This window comes from Gracilinanus agilis, chromosome 2 (genome assembly GCF_016433145.1).
Source record: "Gracilinanus agilis isolate LMUSP501 chromosome 2, AgileGrace, whole genome shotgun sequence".
Classification (NCBI taxonomy): Eukaryota; Metazoa; Chordata; class Mammalia; order Didelphimorphia; family Didelphidae; genus Gracilinanus; species Gracilinanus agilis.
This window is the reverse complement of record NC_058131.1, coordinates 454516022-454533851: the sequence shown is the minus strand read 5'-3', so window position 1 is coordinate 454533851 and position 17830 is coordinate 454516022. Positions and strand designations below refer to the sequence as shown.

Sequence of the window (17830 nt, the reverse complement as noted above, 5' to 3'; positions counted from 1 at the left end):
GGCAAGTGTTTTGAGATAAATTAATAAGATTGGTTGAGATTAGTTATTTAGGGTTTTGCAAGCATATTAGGGACAACCTTTGCTGGAAGTCATGGACATTCTGAATGGAATGCAGGGTGGGAAGAAAGGAGAGAGGAAACAACAGACATTGCTGTTTTTGAGAGGAGTTTGGAGCAGAAGTGCAATCAACAGTCCCTATTTGACCTGGGATCTTGGAGACTGGTGAAGGTTGTAAAGGCTGAAGATATCATCCTGCAAGTCAGCTCTGAGTAGGGAAGAGGCCTGTGTTCTGGTGGACAGTTTGCAGACATCTTTCCCTACCTGGTTACTTTTTGATCATCGGCTGTGGAGGAGTTGGTTCCTGGTATCCTGAAGACATTTCTGGATCAGTTGTGAGAACCCAAACCCAAGCCCTCTTCCTCAAGTCCTTAGTCAAGCTGTCAAACTGGCAGAAGCCAGGTTGGCTAAGGAACTTTCCTTTTTGACTCCAGTCCTGGTCAGTTAGACATAGTTTTACTTCACCCCCTTCTCCTATCCTTTCAAATTACAATTAAACTGTTTTCCCTGTTTGTTTTCTTCATACCTTAAAGTTCTCATAGTGTGTATATTGGTTAAACTCTGTAATTATCCCTGGTTAGTTGGATTTGGATTGGCAGTTGAGCCTCCAACTGCCAAACACATTCTAGTGGTTTTCCTAAGTTGTTAAATTAATCCCAGAATTTATCACCCTTCCACAGAACCCAGTTAATTTAATTAAGTAGTATAAGTTAAAACCCCTAACTTTTCCCCCCTTACTTCACAAGGCAGTCTGCAGTATACCTGGCCTGGGTCAACCCAGAGTGAGGCCCAAATTCCCTGCCCAGGCTTGAGGTAAACCCCTGAGCCCCAGCACAAGGTATCTCACAGTGCTCTGAGCCCTGCAAATCATCAGCAGTCCCTGGGGGAGGCTGAATCAGCAGTGAGAAGTGGCTTTCAGAGCTCCCAGCCCACAGGCCATCATGCCACCTTGAAAGAACTAAAACTTGCAGAAACCCAGAAAGAGAGCTGAGGGTAGCAGAGGGTAGCAGAGGGTAGCAGAGGGAAAACTAAAGTTTATGAGAGCACATTCTCTACCCTGAGAACAGAGTCCACCTTTAAAAAAAGGCAGGGGGGCAGAGCCAGGTCTATAGATGGGAGGTCCTAGGTTCAAATCTGGCCTCAGACACTTCCTACCTGTGTGACCCTGGGCAAGTCACTTAACCTCCACTGCCTAGCCCCTACCACTCTTCTGCCTTGGAGCCAATACACAGTATTGACTACAAGACAGAAGGTAAGGGTTTAAAAAAAAAAAAAAAGAATATCATAGAATAGTGGATAGAAGGCCATCCTCAGCATCAAGATATCTAGATTGAAGTCTGTGCATTTTAAAATGGCTCTAAGTCCTGGGAGACTACAACTCCCAAGACTCTCTGCCACAACTTCCTCAGACACATCCCATTTCCCTTGTGGGAGGTGTTTGAGGAAAGTATAAGAAGAAGAGAGAGTGAAGGTTTGGGCCTTTTTGGGAGAAGCACCTACCAGAGGAGACCCATTTTCCCCTACCAGAGGAGAGCCTTTTTTCCCTACCTGACTTTTCCTAAACTAAATAAACCCAATTTATTAATATCCCTATTGTCTAGCTTGGTTTTATTGAGCTCCGAAGAGTTCGGGTCAATTTCCCCACCAGGGCTGGGGACCAACTACCTTCCTTCCCTTCCTCCAGCTTCCCTACCTTCCTTTTCCCTTCCTCCCATCCATCCTCACGCTCCTTTCACCCACATCAAAAGTCTCACCTCTTAATGGTGTCCTTCTTTCCTATCCAAGTTCACCAACTCTGAAATCTATCCAGGGAACCTGGATCTATGCCCTTGACTCTATCCATTGACCCCAGGCTAAGAATTCCTGATCTGCAGGCCATAGAGGACACTGGAGTTTATTGGTTGAGGAACTGATACTGTCAGATCTGAACACCTTGGCAGGATTGATCTCTGCATATAATGTCCTTGTGTCACTCAGCAGACTCCCAAGTCAGGCAGTGGAAGCTGTGTGTGGATCTTGGTACATGCCCAAACCTTTAAGTTTTATGAAGTCTCATAACACTGCTTTTTTTGCCATGGCAACCCTCTGTCCCCACTACTTTCTTAAAATAGAATGGAAGTTTTTTTGAGTAAAGGGATTATTTTACTTTTTATCATTATATTCCCAGGCCTTTGCACAGTGGCTAGTGCAAAATAAATGCTGAATTAGCATGAGGAAATTGGAGGCATAGAGTGTTAGGGTCTGGAATAAAGAAAATTCCAGTTCAAACTCAGCCAACAATGCTTATTTTGTGACTCTGGGTAAATCACTTATTCTCTAGTTGGTTCCCCAACTACGAAATGGGTACAAGAAGAGCATCAATTTCCAGCATTATTGTTAGAATCAAATGAAATAGTAGTTATAAAACATGCTTAGTACAGTCCCTGACACTGTGTCTATATATACTATATAATACTATAGTATTGTTATCACTATAGTATTGTAATCACAATGTAGTGATAATAGCTAACATTTATATAGAATTTATTTATTATGTGCTGGAGCTGTGCTAAACACTTTTTACAATTATTATCTCATTTGATTCTCGCCACAATCTTGGGAGGGAACTGCTATTACCCTATCCTACAGTTGAGGAAACTGAGGCAAACAGAGGCTAAGTGACTTGCCCAGAGTCACATAGTTAGTGTCTGAGGCTGGATTTGAACTGCTATATAAATGCTGATTCCCTTTCTCCTCCACCTTAATCAATGTCAAATGATTGATTGATTAAGCTTTGGTTCATTTTAACACTAGAACTGAGAGAAATAGATCCTTCTTCTGGACCACCAGATGTATTCATTATTTTGCCTATTCACTGTCTATTATCAAGTATATTTAGAAATGTCTCTCACTCTTACCTGTTCCTTCTAAGTTGCTCTTCCCTGATTTAGTCTATCTCTCAGCAATGCCATGCTTGGAACCAAGCTGACTCAAGGGAGGGATCCCTTTGGAGGACAAAGGGCAGTAGCAACACACTTTTTCAGAGCCCCAGTGACTGACTTGCACTCAATGGGAAATCCTCCCAACCTGAGACAAGGACGTCACCATCACTCCTCGATTTTGGAATTGTTCCAGCTCTTGGACTTAGCCTGGAACTTGGTGCCCTATCTTGGATTCCCTGACTGTCCTGAGTCTTTTGGCTTGAACCTAAGGAGATGGCTTTAATTTTTTCTGTGACTTCTACCCTTTTGGTGCCCTGTTCTCAGGGAAGGTGGCAATCAGCTACATTCAGATCAAGTAACCCCAACCCCTACTGAGATTCCTAGTGGTGGGGGCATTGAGTGGGACGGTGCCTGTACTCTGAATGCCTAGTAAAGTGATGGTGAACAGATGGCATGAAGAGTGCTCTTTGTGGCTGTGGCCACCCCCATCCCAACCCCCAGAGTTCATCACTAGAAAGGCAAAGGGACTAGGACAGAGCTGCGACCCTCCCCCTCTCCACCATGCCTGATGACATTGTTTCACATCCCCTACCCCTCTGCCCAGCAGCCCAATGGGAACACATAGGGGGTGAGGTAGGTGGACACAGGTGGCAGAGTTGGAGGGGAGCAGAGCGCTCAGGCCACTCCCCTCCCCCTCTCTATACAGCCTGAGGACATTCCTCACTTCACTTGCCTCTCCAACCAGCAGCCCAATGGGAGCACTTTCTCTCTCCCCAGTGTGAGGTAAGGGGTGGGAGGGGCTTACCCAGCACTTGATGGAGGGAGGGGCATGGCACTCAATTCTGGGGGGCATAGTGAGGGCGGGGCCCAGCACTTTGTCTCTTAAAGGTTCACCATCACTGACCTAGTAGATGTGCCCAACTGAAGACTCCAAACCAGGAAATTTTTAATACTACAACTGGGGGTCCACCCACTTAGACCTAAAATCAAGCAGTTGCCTAAAGAGTACCACCTACCATCCTTCTGCAATGGCCCCCTCAAAGTAGTTTGAAACTCTGCCCACCTACCTGGACACCAAGAAGAACCTTTACATGCACTGGCTGAATGATAAATATATATACAACATCTATAAAGTATATACAAATATATATGGTCATTAGTCTAAATCTTCATCAATAAATTATGAGCTGAAATCTGGTCTCAGACATTAGCTGTGTGACTGGGCAAGTCATTTAACTCTGTTTACCTCAGTTTCCATATCATTAAAATAAGCTGGAGAAAGAAATGGCAAACCACTCCAGTATCTTTGCCAAGAAACCCCAAATGGTGTCACACAAAAAGTCAGATACAACTGAAAATAATTCATGGGTCAAAAAAAAATCATAGAAACATTAAATAATTTAATTAAAGATGATGGCAATTCCCTGGATGAAACAACATACAAAACAAAAACAAAAGTAGAGGGACAGAACCAAGGAAATCCTTAGAGAAATAGATTTCAGTCTCTAGATTCAAATCCTTTTTTTTAATATAGTTCCAAACTTCATCAACCCAAACATTTAAAATGTTTCTCTCTTTAGTCTCAAAGCTATTAAAAACCTGCATTTGTTTTAAATCCCTATTAATATTGTGCATTTATTAAGTACTAACTATGTACTAGGCAGCTAGGTAGTCTAATGGATAAAGTTCTAGGCCTGGAATAAGAAGAAGATCCGAGTTCAAATGTAGCCTTGGAAACTTACTGGCTATGTGATCTTAGGCAAGTCACTTAACCACCCTGTTTGCCTCAGTTTCTTCATCTGTAAAATGAGCAAATCACTCCAGGATCTTTGTCAAGAAGCCACCAAATGGGGTCACAAAGAGTTTGAAACAACTGGAACAGCAAATGTACCAGGTACTATATGCTAAGCATTTTACAAATATTTCATTGAGATGTGGCCACACAGGCTTGAACATCTCAAACAAAAAATGCCCCATACTCTGAAAAAAGCAAAGACAGGAGCTGTTATTTTCTCCAATTTACAGAAAGAAAAGAAGGGAAGGAAAAGGAAGGGAAGGGAAGGGAAGGGAAGGGAAGGGAAGGGAAGGGAAGGGAAGGGAAGGGAAGGGAAGGGAAGGGAAGGGAAGGGAAGGGAAGGGAAGGGAAGGGAAGGGAAGGGAAGGGAAGGGAAGGGAAGGGAAGGGAAGGGAAGGGAAGGGAAGGGAAGGGAAGGGAAGGGAAGGGAAGGGAAGGGAAGGGAAGGGAAGGGAAGGGAAGGGAAGGGAAGGGAAGGGAAGGGAAGGGAAGGGAAGGGAAGGGAAGGGAAGGGAAGGGAAGGGAAGGGAAGGGAAGGGAAGGGAAGGGAAGGGAAGGGAAGGGAAGGGAAGGGAAGGGAAGGGAAGGGAAGGGAAGGGAAGGGAAGGGAAGGGAAGGGAAGGGAAGGGAAGGGAAGGGAAGGGAAGGGAAGGGAAGGGAAGGGAAGGGAAGGGAAGGGAAGGGAAAACTGAGATAGTTAAACAATTTACCCAGGGTCATAACTTAGTAATTGTATGAGGTTAGATTTTAATTCAAGTCTTCTCAACCCTGGACCCCATTCTCTATCCACTGCTCCACCTCCCTCCTTCTGGAAGTTCTTGGATTTGGAATCAGAAGATCTAGATTTAAATCAGATCAACAGTATCATTGCTTTTGGAAAAGGTGCATTAAATGACTGCCCTATGGATCAACTCACTATCCCTGTGACTCCTAATACCAAAACTCCTTTTCCTAGCTATTTGCTCCCCTAGTAGTTTAGTCTCCTGCTATTAGAACCTGAGCTTCTCAATGGAAGAAATTTGTAAATGTTTGTATTTATACCCCCTGTCCTTTTAATAGTGCTTATCAAAGCACTTAGTAATGGCTTAAGATCCACAGAAAAAGTAGGGGGAGGGCAGTTCTGTGGATAGATTTCAGGGAATGTATGAATTTGAATGAGAAAAAAAATTACATCTTTATTTTCACTAACTTCTAAGTGAACTTTAGCATTTTCTTCTCTTAAGAATGTAGAAAACAAATCACAATAGTATTAGAACTATCTGTGACTTTATTACAAATAAAAACCAAAAATATTTTCAAATCACAATTACAGTTGGTCACAGATATCTTCAAATATTATTTGTGCTCATTACTACTTTGAAATTACTATAGTTATTACACTTTGTCCTAGGTTATATTACTCTATTATACATTTTTTTAAATATTCTGATAGCTGCATTTTAATATAATTTATTTCCTCTGTAATCCTGCATTGAAAAACTTTTTAAGAGGAGATATGTAGGTTTCACTACCAGAATGCCAAAGGTGTCCATGAAAAAAAAAAGATTAAGATCCAATGGCTTAATACTTTTTCATTCACTCATGTATGTGATAGCCAAAAAATCTGGAGTTTATGGTCTTCGGGACCTACAAAGCTCTCTTGTGTTCTTGCAGGCCATATCTGTTCTGTACACTAGCCATCTCATCTACTTATATACTGACCCTGTCATTTTCATACTCTTTGCTAACCTGGGACATCAGAGAAGGGGAAACAATCAAATGCTCCTGTGTTGTGAGCCTATCTCCTCTTGACAAAATCCATGGTCTTTTACTGTCTTGGAGAGCTGCCCTAGTATGAAAGCTTGCAACTCAGGTATTCTACACACTGATTAGGAAGAATGATGGAAAGCTTAGCAAAGGTGGATGTGCCAAGTCCAAGGATGTCCTATCTAAGAGACTGCTTGATACCCATCCTCCTTTTGCCATGGCCTAAAGACCACCCAACCAAAGTTTCCAGAAACAAGCCCTTTTATTGATTGAGATTTGGTTATTTCCACCCTCTCCTTCTAGCATCTGAGATCTGATTTTATCCTTTGTAATCGGCCAACAATTTAGCTTTCTTTTGTTGATGCAAATCTGCCCCTGATAAATCTTTTCTTATTGTTATTGTGGCAACTCATATATTTCAGAACCTGTTCTAATCTTATTATACCTTTTGCCTTTCTCATTCAACTGCAACACTACAGTATTGAGGTTTATGTATAAGAACACTCCACATAAGATTACCTTGGTCAATCCTATTTTATAATAGCACCACTAAAACACAGCAAACCCATTACAACATGTAAAAAACTTGTCTTAACCTTGTTACATTTATAATATCAAGTCTAATTAGCCACCTTGTAATATTATATTACCCAATACCATATCTTGACTGAATCAAGAAAATTAACTGGGAAAAGAAGATGCACCAAAATGATATCAGCCATGGCCTTCAACATTGGTCATCATTGTGGCATTATAGAAAGGAAACTGATATTCCAAACCACTGGACTCCTTTCTGTTAATAAAAGTTAGGAACCCACCATGTCCCACAATTCAGCTTTGGACCTTCTGTGACTTTACTAAAACAAGGTGGGTTATCCTTTCACTACTGCCCCCTCCATGTATCTACTACACTGCTTTACTAAATGTAACATTCTCCATTTCTTCTTATGATCTCCCCTATTTTTGTTTGATTTTGGGGGGTGGGAGTTGAGGGGGTAGTGAGTCTATACTTACAGGCACAGGTGTTGGAAAAAAGATTAGAATATGCATTATTTTACTAAGTTAGGATACTTGTACCTTTGCCAAACCCCTTACTCATTTCTCCTCCATCATTCCACAGAAAAAAAGCATCTCTCCAAGTTACCTAACTTCCCAGACATAGGAGAAAAAGGCAGAAGTGGGAGATCTGGAGCCAAAACCTTAATGGGAGTGAGAACCCAAAGAACTCTGCTATGGTTGCAACCTTATGCTCTCCTGTGCTGACAACCCAGGAGGGTCCTCAAATGTTCTTGCCAATAAAGGCCGTGGAAGATTCTGTTTGGAGACAGGAAGCCTTACTACCAGTAAAGGTCCTGAGTTTTCAATAGCACTTTTGATGGTTCCACTACCAGGAAGCCCATAACAAATTCAGAGAGCTCTGCCATAGATGTTTTTGGTCTGAGCTTTGAACTAAGAAGCAGATCCTGAAACTATTGGTGTTTTGAGTTCCTGACCATCTTGCCTGGAGAGATACAAACTTGTATTTGAGAATAGCATCCAAAAGAGAGAAGGTAGTGGAACTTATAAATGGAGCCAAGGAGACCAAGGGAGTAAATAAGAAGGGGGTATCATGCTCTATGTATAAAAAAAATGAAAGAATAAAAGTTGAGATTGATGGGAACAGAGAAACAAAATGGAAATATATGTGCTTCCCTTGGGTTTTCTTTGCTTAGGGTGGTGGCAGGAAGTAGAAATAGGATAGTTCTTATATGAGAATCAACCTGGGATTTTTTCACTGACCCTCAGAACTTCAAGTGACTATTCTAAACTCAGGAGGGAAATGTATTTCTGCATTGTTCTTAGAAGGTCTCAGACTTAACCCTACTAAAAAGAAATACTGGGGGCAACGAGGTGGTTCAGTGGATTGAGAGGTTCAGATCTGGCCTCAAACACTTCCTAGCTATGTGATCCTGGACAAGTCATTTAACCTCCACTGCCTAGCCCTTACTGCTCTTCTGCCATGAAACTAATATACAGTACTGATTCTAAGACAGATGGTTAAGGGTTGGAAAAAAGTGAAATACTTAAAGAATACAACAAATGAAGTTAGCAGATTATTATTTAAACTGGCTTAGTGTTCATTTGTGAAGGTTATCAGATAATATTTGCTCCGGAGGCATCCAGATTATGTAAAGCAGGTTGAAATAAGAGGCCTCACCAGTATGACAATAACTCAGCTTCTCTCCAGTTCTTCAGGAACTTTTTCATTGCCTTCTGCTGCCCAGGAGTAAAATGAAAATCATAAAATCATTAATTTACTGAGCAGAAATCAAGTGTAAGATAGCATCTAATTTAGCCCCCTGCCTTCAAGCAAGAATGTGCCTGTTCTATCTAATAATTCTTTATAGATAATTCTTTATAGATTATTCTTTATAGATAATTCTTTATAGATAACTCCTTATCTATAAAGAATTTCAAAAATTCTTTATAGATAACCCACTTCTCTTCTGCTGGCATTTATATCTGTTTCTTATATTTTTGTTTTATTGTATTTGGAGGTTCGTAAAAACCTCAGTCTCTTTCTGGTCATTATCTTTTTATATATTTGAAAATGGATATTAATCAACATTCTCTTCTCCAAAAAAATATCCCTTAAATCTTTTTAACTTTTGTCCATAGGTCCTATTTCTCATCCTTTTTTTTTCATTTTTGTGGCTTTCTCCTGGAGTCTCTTCATTTTCTCTATATATACTTTCCAACCAAAGAATATGATTTTTTAATGTTAAGAAAATAAAAGGGTTAATTCCTGGTTGATATGCTAACATATCATGCTATCATTAATTCACTCTACTATAATATAAATTGAATTCGCTATTCTTACATACTTTGTGATCCATTTTTAGCCAGACATATTCTGTTGAAACTGAGTCTCCAATGTTCCTGACTCATTTTTTTATTTATGATTTTTTATATTTTTATTTGCCCATGTTAAACTTTACTTTGCCCCTGATAAGCATTTTATCTTAGCTGTCAAGATTATTTTAGATTCTATTCCTGCATTGCTGACTTTTCTAATTTAACAAAATTTCTTAATTTCTTCATCTGGATCAGAAATGCCAAGCTTGTATTGACCTACAAAACTCCCAAGTGCTCCTAAAATAGATTAAACTGTAAATGGGAAATAATTGACAAAATAAATAAAAATACAACATAAAAAATGTGTTGTGAGTATCTTTTTCCCCTAGAGAGCTAGTTGTTAAATATTTACCTATCTGAAGCCCTGATGGAGATTGTATCAGCCCAGCACACCTCAAATATTCATAGGGATTAGGGTCTCATTGGCAAATCCCTCACCACTACCACCACCATCATTATATAAGAAATGATATGTAAGAGAGAGCAGAAATGTAGACTGAGGCAACTGCCACTAAGGAAAAAAAAAACAGGATTCTGGGAGCAAATTCCTTGGGTCAATCAGACACAAAGAGGATAGAGACAGATTCTGTGTTACTGAAACCCCAAGACTAGAGACTCCAAGAAAGTAATTTTGCATTTATCTCCTTTGGTTCTCTAAAAGAAATAGTAATCCTTTTCCTTCTGGACTTGGGGCAAGTCTACTTACCTTTCTTTGTTTTAGACCTTTACTTTATTGTTATAAAAGAGCATCAACCATAGGCTTTTGCAAGTTTGGTTGTATTTACTGGAAACACAGTTAAGAAAAGAAACTTAAAGGGGAAGCATCCTGAGAAGAAAGTTAAGAATAGATATAATACTAGGATGTTCTTTTCCAAAAGTATTGTTCCTGACTTGGGAGCTCCGAGCTAACAAAAGGATAAAGAGAATTACGGATCCTTTCCTAGTACTCCACAGAGCAGAGACAAAATGTTTAAATTATAACATCCATAGAGGAAACAAGTCAGTAGTAGGATGAAGAGGAAATAGGAGTCATTGAACAAGCATGATTGACATATATACATATATACATCCAAATGTATACATATGTGTATACACATATGTATGAATATATATGCACACATATGTATATGAACACTTTGTAAACTTTAGAGTACTACATAAATATCAGCTATCATTGTCATCACTATTCCTTTCTCTCTCTTTACCATTCCTGAGTGTGATAACAAGCAAGCTAAGCAATAACACTAATGATTTTTTGTAAAAGGTCATCTTTTCATCAACTAGAAGATTATTGACATGACCCACAGAGCTCTAAATCAAAAGAAGTGCTCTGAGAAAATAGCCCACTGGTTTAATTTCCAAGGTTCTTGCTATTAACTTCTTAGTAAATACATTGTATAGAATTTCATCCCAGTTCCTACTGTCATTCAAGAAATAGAGGGTAAAAGGAATGGGGAAGGGAAGGGGCAAAACAAAGATTACAATAGTAATTATATCTTAAATTTATAGAGCATTTTATACTTTACAAAGCCTTTCCATATACATGATCTTCTTTTGATCCTCACAACAACCCTGGGAGGTAGGCAAGGCAGGCATAATTTGTATAGGAGAGCCAGGACACAAACTCAGACCTTATCATTCTGAATCTAGTGGGTTTTTTTCTGAATTATATCATGTTTAATCTCTTCATATGAAATGAATTTATAAAAATAAAGTCAAACTCTCTTCCTTTTAATCCTTACTATATGGAACCTTTGCTTAATCCCTAATTTTATGATTCAATTATAACTGCAGAACTAAGTTCCATATATATTTAGAAGGAAGTTTCCTACTTCTGCCCTCCTATAGGGTTAGGTTTTTGTCATGTTCTGAGCATGACATAAGTTTTTCTTGACTCATCAATTTAATCTAAGACTGTAAATTCATATGGGAAGAACACTTGACTTTGAAACCAAAGACCTGGCCTCAAGTTCCAACAAACTGAAACCTCTCTTTCCCTTGCTTCTATTCATTACCTCTATTCTCTGTGAATAAATCTTCCAGGTGGCAACAGGAGTAATCTTGGAGTCCTCTGGTAGATTCTTATCCCAGAAGAAGCAAGTCAAGTTTTCCCATTCTTCAAATTTACTCTATTTCTTCCAGATCAATCATTTATATTTTCCCTCAGCCAATAGAGAAAACAAATACTCTCTCCCATTTGCATCATCTTTCTATATCCTCCATATCTGAGCCTTTGTATCCTCACCTATAAAACAAGAGGGCTTGTGAATTAATTGTACCTCCTTGTATACATATTGACCTTCTCACCCAGAACTGTAATTCTCATTCATTTGTACAATGTCCCTATGAAATAAGCGAGGGATAGGTATCATTGTTCCTGTTTTACAAGTGGATAAACTGAGGCACACAGAGGTGATGTACCCATGTTACAGTGTAAGTAAAAGAACAACAACTACAATAAACTTGGGCTGAACTTAGATATTATCTAACTACCTTTCAATTGCTCTACACACAAAACCTTGTCTCAATTTTCAATTTCATAATAAAGATACATATACACACATACATATAGAAGAAATAAATCTGAGAATTGATTTTTTCATTAAAGTTTAGAAGTTCCTTTAACATTTAATAACGGAAAAGAAAGTAACAACTGCATTATAATCTTTTAGTTAAAAACCCTCAACGAATAAGCAATGCTGGCCATTACAAGTTACTGACATTTGGGTTGCAATAAGGAAAAATTCCATGGATAAAAAAATCCTTTTCAAGATTGAAGCTGAGAAAATTGATACTTCTCCTGATTTCATCAGGATCTTAAGTTTAATACAAATACAACGTTTTCTCTGACATTTATACTCAATAGATGTCAGCGCCTGACCAAAACTAGAAAGAAGTCTGCCTACTGAATCTCTGAAGCATCTGTAATTTCATTAATGAAGCACCCTACCTCCCCAGAAGAACTCCCTCCACAGAGGCAACTAGCAACTCATCATGACTTAGATAATTCTTGGGGAATTGTATGATACTGGGCAAGTCATTTATCCTCTTAATGCTTCAGGAAACTCTCTGAGATTGAGTTGCTGAATGGCATTTATGGAGAGATTTTCTTTATCTAGGACTTTCCTCCATCAAAATGGCATCAAAGGTCCAATCCCTGTCCCTACTTAGCTTCTCCTTCCTCTCAATCCTAGGTGGAGAAAAAAAGCAAAAGTAGTTCATAATACTCATGCTTCTTCTTTAATCCTGGAGCCTCAGAAGTGCTAGGAAAGAAATATCACTACCTCCACTTGGCAGATGCAGAGAAACTAGGTAAATGACTTCAACTGGAAGGGAAGGGAAGCAGGAACCATTAAGAGAGGACTCTTAGGACAACATAACTTTTGGTGGGGTTGGGGAGGGGAAGGAGCCTATGTAATGAAGGGTCTAGTTGAAAGACAATCCTTTTTTTCTCATGTAAACAACAGGAAGAGAAATATTAACAAACAGACTGAAAAAGCAAAGTGTCCAGTGACAAACTTTGCAGACAGGCAATTCTGTATGGTACTCAATGTTGCCAGAAACACAATTTTGCTAACAGAGCTGTACAGATTTCATACTTCTACCACAGAGGTAATACATGACCAATCTCTGTGGGAGCCCACCTGATGTTTCGAGGGCAAAGCATTGGAGAAATGGAAGCAGGCACATGAGGATAGCACTGCTATTTAAGGCATGACAGCTCTATGGTGAGTATTAAAGCAACTCGGTTATGAATTCTTTCCAAACTCTACATTGGGATGGTCAGTCCTAACTACCACCATCACTATAACACTTTAATCAGGATATAACAAGGCATTCTCTGGAATTAGAGTTCTCTCACATCCAGCAAGTGTATATTAAAACCAGAAAGGGAAAAATAAATTTTCCTGTGTAACCTTGTGTAGGATTAAAATTTCTAACAGTGCTTCCCTTTCTGAGTATTCCCAGATACTGTACCTATACTTTTCTTTTTCAAGATGAGGAAGAGGGCTAGAAAGAGTCCATCTCAATGTCAGCCACTACTGTTCTCTCCACTCAGTCATGGCACTTAAAACAAAACCCTGTTTAAAAAGGTGCAGAGAGTAGCTGCCACAGAAGGGGAAAAGGGAAAGGACAGTGCTATAATCATTTTTGTGCTATTACCTAGAAAGTGACAGAATAATTTATAATATCCATCACTAGAATACCCTTTCTCACCAGCTCTTCATTGCTCATTACCAAGAAACCCCACCCAGAAGGCCAAAGGAGGCTTAGTAAGGGTTTATGAGAAGATAAAACTCAGGCGAGAGTGGTCATGAATTGTGCTGAGCCTTCTTAGCTCCCTAGGCCCCAAAGAAAAGTAGTCCTTAGAAATTAAAGATAGACTTTCTGTAAAGTTCAACGTATTCTTCCATAGTGGGAGTGGTAAGAAGTATTTGTGCTATTCTCCCTCCCCCATCTCCCAATCTTTTTTAGAAACCAAATACTTGGCCAGAGGCATTGATGGTGGAGGGAAATAGAGCCCTGGAAGGGCCATCCGATCTAAAGCTCTCTCATTTCCTGCCTAGACTAGCATGAAGCTTGGCTTCCATCGCCATTCGATCAAAGGTACGCGTTTTAGTCTCCTCACGCACCTTTTCACGTACGTGGAAAGAAGCGCGAGCACTGGAACGGGCATTCTCCAACGCGCTCCGCCTCTCTCGGGATAGGCGCTCAGTCCTCTCAGATTTGCGCTCGATGGCCTGCTGCAGCTCCCGCCGTCGGCTGTCCTTTTCCCGGTCTACCTTTTCCTTATTGGCCCGCTGCGTTCGCTCTTTCTCCAGGCGGCTCTGCCCTACTCGACGGGCTTTCAACTGCACGGCCTCCGACGCCACCTGCGTCGCATGCTGCATCCGCATTTCTCCAACTCTGGCCAGTGCCTCCAAATGCTGTTGGTGTTCTTTTTCCTTGCGCTCCGCCAGCTCTTTAGCCCTCCTGCTTTGCAATTCTTCCTTCCGTGCTTTCTCTTGCAAATGCCGGCTTCGTTGTGCCAGCATCTGTTCGTAGTTCTCCTGTGCCCTATCCAGGCTCGCTTCCAGAGACATTCGCAGTCCTTCATTTTCCTTCCGCTCTTTCCGGGCCAACCCCTGTAATAGTGCCTCATGATGTGCCCGCTCAGCCTGGCTTAGCTGCTGCTTCTCCCTCTGTATATAGGTGACCTGTCTCCGCTTTGTTTGGGCTGCCCTCTCTGCTCGCTCCCGTCGAGCGTGGCTAACCCTCTCCCGCTCTTTCTGGCGACCTTCCTCCCAAAGTTTGAGGTTGTGTTCTTGTTGCAGTTTACGCATCCTATCTTCCAGGGCCGCCCGCTGAGCCCGCTCAAGCCGAAGTTGGCTTTGCCTCTCCACGAGTTCAAGCCTCTGCTCATCGCCTTGAGCAAACCGGCGCCTCAGTCGCCTGGCAGCCCTCCGTTCCTCACGGTCCAACTTGTCCAGGCGGTCCTCAACTTGTGCTACCCAGACCTGGTGGCATTTCATTAGAGCTCTTTGCTTCTCCTTCTCTTCTTTTTCCCGCTGCTTCATGGCCTCGGTCCGCTGCAGCTCCCACTGGCCGTGGGCAAACGCTTGCTGTTCACGCAGGAGCTCTTCTTCCTGGTGCCGGGCCAGCATAAGAGCCGCAATCTTACGATCACGTTCTGGCAGTCCACGGAGGCCCTTCTCTTCACGCACCTGGCGCACTATTCTCTCCACATGGCGGGTTGTCTGGGGTGAGTGACATAGGTCGCTCAAACTGAAACTGCGCCCTGATAGTGGAGTGAGGGTCAAGGCGGGCGGCCGAGTCTGTGGATTAGGGGCTGAGGCAGCAGACCCTGCAAGGAGGCTGCCAGTGGCTGGGCTTCGAGGTAGCCAGTGCTCCCTTAGACTATCACCACTGTAGGAGGAAGAAGAGGCCCCAGATTCTGAGCTTAGAGTACCTTCTCGCCGGCGGGACAGAGAATCAAGTGAGTGACTCTTTTTTCCTGGTCTGGAAGCAGCTGGAGGAGGCTTGGTCCGACCCGGTGAGGGATGCGATGAGGATTTGCAGGCAGCGCGGGGAGCAGGTGAAGCTGGAAGGCTTGCGCTACTGCTGCAGCTGCTACTGCTGCCCGGGCCTGCAGACAGGACTGGACCTGTAGTCGGAACCGCTGTGGTGGAGCCCAGAGGAGTGAAGAGACGCCGTTTTTCCTCCTTGATGATGTGCTCGCGCTCAGCCCGGCACTGCTGCAGCTTGGCTAGACGCTCCGCCTCATACACTTCATAAAGCCCTGTAGCCACCCGCATAGAGCGGCCTGGGGCCTCACGCACTAAGTCAGCCAGTGCCCGAGGCAACAGCTCCACAGGCTTAACTGCACATCTAGCACAGGCCTCCAATGAGCGGGGGCTGGTGAGCACATAGCGGCTGCCCTCTGCTTCTGGACAGTCAAAATTGAACAGATCTAGGTGAAGCATAGGCGACTGTTCCCGCTGCCGACCCTCCCTGTAGCTCGGCAGGCCCTCAGCTTTGCTAGGAAGGCTTGGAGAGGCAGATGTTCCATTGGGGGGTTGCTGGGCACCAGTAGGGACAGAGGATGCAGTTGCAGCTGCCCCATCTTCTCCAGCGCTGTTTGGTTCAGCTCCTGCCTTTTCCTCCTCTTCCTCAGGCACAGGGTCCACCATGGTTCAGCCCTGTCCAGTTTGTGAAGCAACTGTGGGAAAAAGGGGGAAATACCTTTTTAAAAATTCATATAGATTCACAAAAAGCAGTGTCACCAAATTGAAGAACTAGGAGGAATATCTGTGTGCCTAAACCAATCCCCACCCAAAACATGAATCCTACTGGATTACAACCTACTGGACTATCTAATATCTAGCATCAGTTTGAAGACCTCTAGCTATGGAGAACTCAAGGCTTCCATTTCCTTTCAAACAGCTAAATTTTAAGGGAGTTTTTCCTTGAGCTAAACTGAAATTTTCCTACCTATAACTTCCCTTTGGTTCTTTTATCTTTAAGGCCAAACAAAGCAAATCTAATCATTCTTCCACAGTATAACCTTTCAAATATCTGAAGACAGGTATAGAAATAGGAACAACTTGGTATAATAGAAAGCATAGGATTTGGAACTAAAGAATCCTAGTTCAAATCTCAATTCTACCTACTGTGTCCTTAAGCAAGGTACTTCCCTCTTCTGCAAATAATTTTACTTTTCTTTTTTAAGATCAGGAGTTTGAACAAGCTGTTCTCTAAGGCTCTTCCCAGCTCCAGAATCTGTGATCAAGTCAATGTTTCCTTTAAGCCATCTTTTTAAACCATTCAGCCCAGATTGTTTTAGTTGCATATATGCATACTCCTATAACATTTATTCCAGCTTGTTGATGTCATTTCTAAAATGTACTACTTAGAACTGAACAAAATATTAAAGATGTGGTCTGATCAGAGTAGTGTAGAAGGGAACCATCATCTCTCTTGCTCTTGACACTGTGCTCCCTCAAACCCCTAACTCTTGGAATAGAACTTTATTGAAGTGGATATTCAGTATTTGTTGAAAGTGAAATGTGTTTAAATGCTTTCCCTTCCTTTTTTCCTTCAATCAACCCCATTTCCACCCCCCATTACTATTAATCTGCTAATGGATTAGACTGCAGACTAGCAGAAAGGAAATAATAATAGTGGTATCCTGGAAAGCCAAGCTGGAAGAAGGGAGGGAGGGGAGGAAAGAGAAGAGAGAGAGGCAGAATGCAGTTCCCATCCCCCTTCCATCCAGAACCTGTATCTCTCAAGGCCTGAAATCCTATGATGCCTGAATTCAAGGAGCAGTGTGGGGAGACCCGAGTGGGGAACGAGAGGGGCAAGCTCCTGGTATACTGAATATACTTTCCTTCCTAATTGCAAGTTGCTAAATCATGGCTAGGGTGGAGGTGAACCTATTCCCCCACCCCCACGAGATGGAGGATTCGCCGGAGGATTAACAGTATTTATTTAGGGCTTAAACCAGCAGCCTAAAATGCAGAAGAGATTCAGCTTCAAAAAAAAATTTTTTTTTAACAAATAGTCCCTTCAGCCTAATAAGTGCATTTTTGCAAGAATCCCCCAGCCCAGCCCCATTTGAAGAAAAAGTTTATGAATGACTCCTAGGACTGGGAAGAGCCTAAGGAAAGCAGGTTAAGGTGGGAACAGCTAATAGATATGAATTAATACATAAAGAACCCCCATTGGTCTCAAAAATCTGTTTTCAAGCCAGCTTGAGGATGGAGGAGGGGAACCTGGGCTATTGATACTCCGTACCTACTGCAGCTGGTGCAGCGGACCAGTCGGAACAAAGCATCTTCCGGGCCAGGCAGCCCTGCTGTCTCCTAGGCATCTCACTCACAGTCACTGCGGGAGCTCTGAGAAATCTCTCCTCTCGCACCTCTCCACGCGCACA

General features: G+C 42.0%; 1 protein-coding gene across 1 annotated transcript; it reads right to left on the bottom strand.

Moving 5' to 3' along the window:
- Positions 1–13967: 13967 nt before the first annotated feature.
- CCDC177 (coiled-coil domain containing 177) lies at positions 13968–16085 on the bottom strand. Its single transcript, XM_044661990.1, has one exon. It carries the CDS (start codon positions 16083–16085, stop codon positions 13968–13970), a length of 2118 nt encoding a protein of 705 aa, XP_044517925.1.
- Between the last annotated feature and the right edge of the window lie 1745 nt (positions 16086–17830).

What these genes read in the sequence shown, in the direction of transcription:
- CCDC177 (XM_044661990.1), bottom strand. Translation starts at nt 16,085, where the DNA reads ATGGTGGACCCTGTGCCTGAGGAAGAGGAGGAAAAGGCAGGAGCTGAA.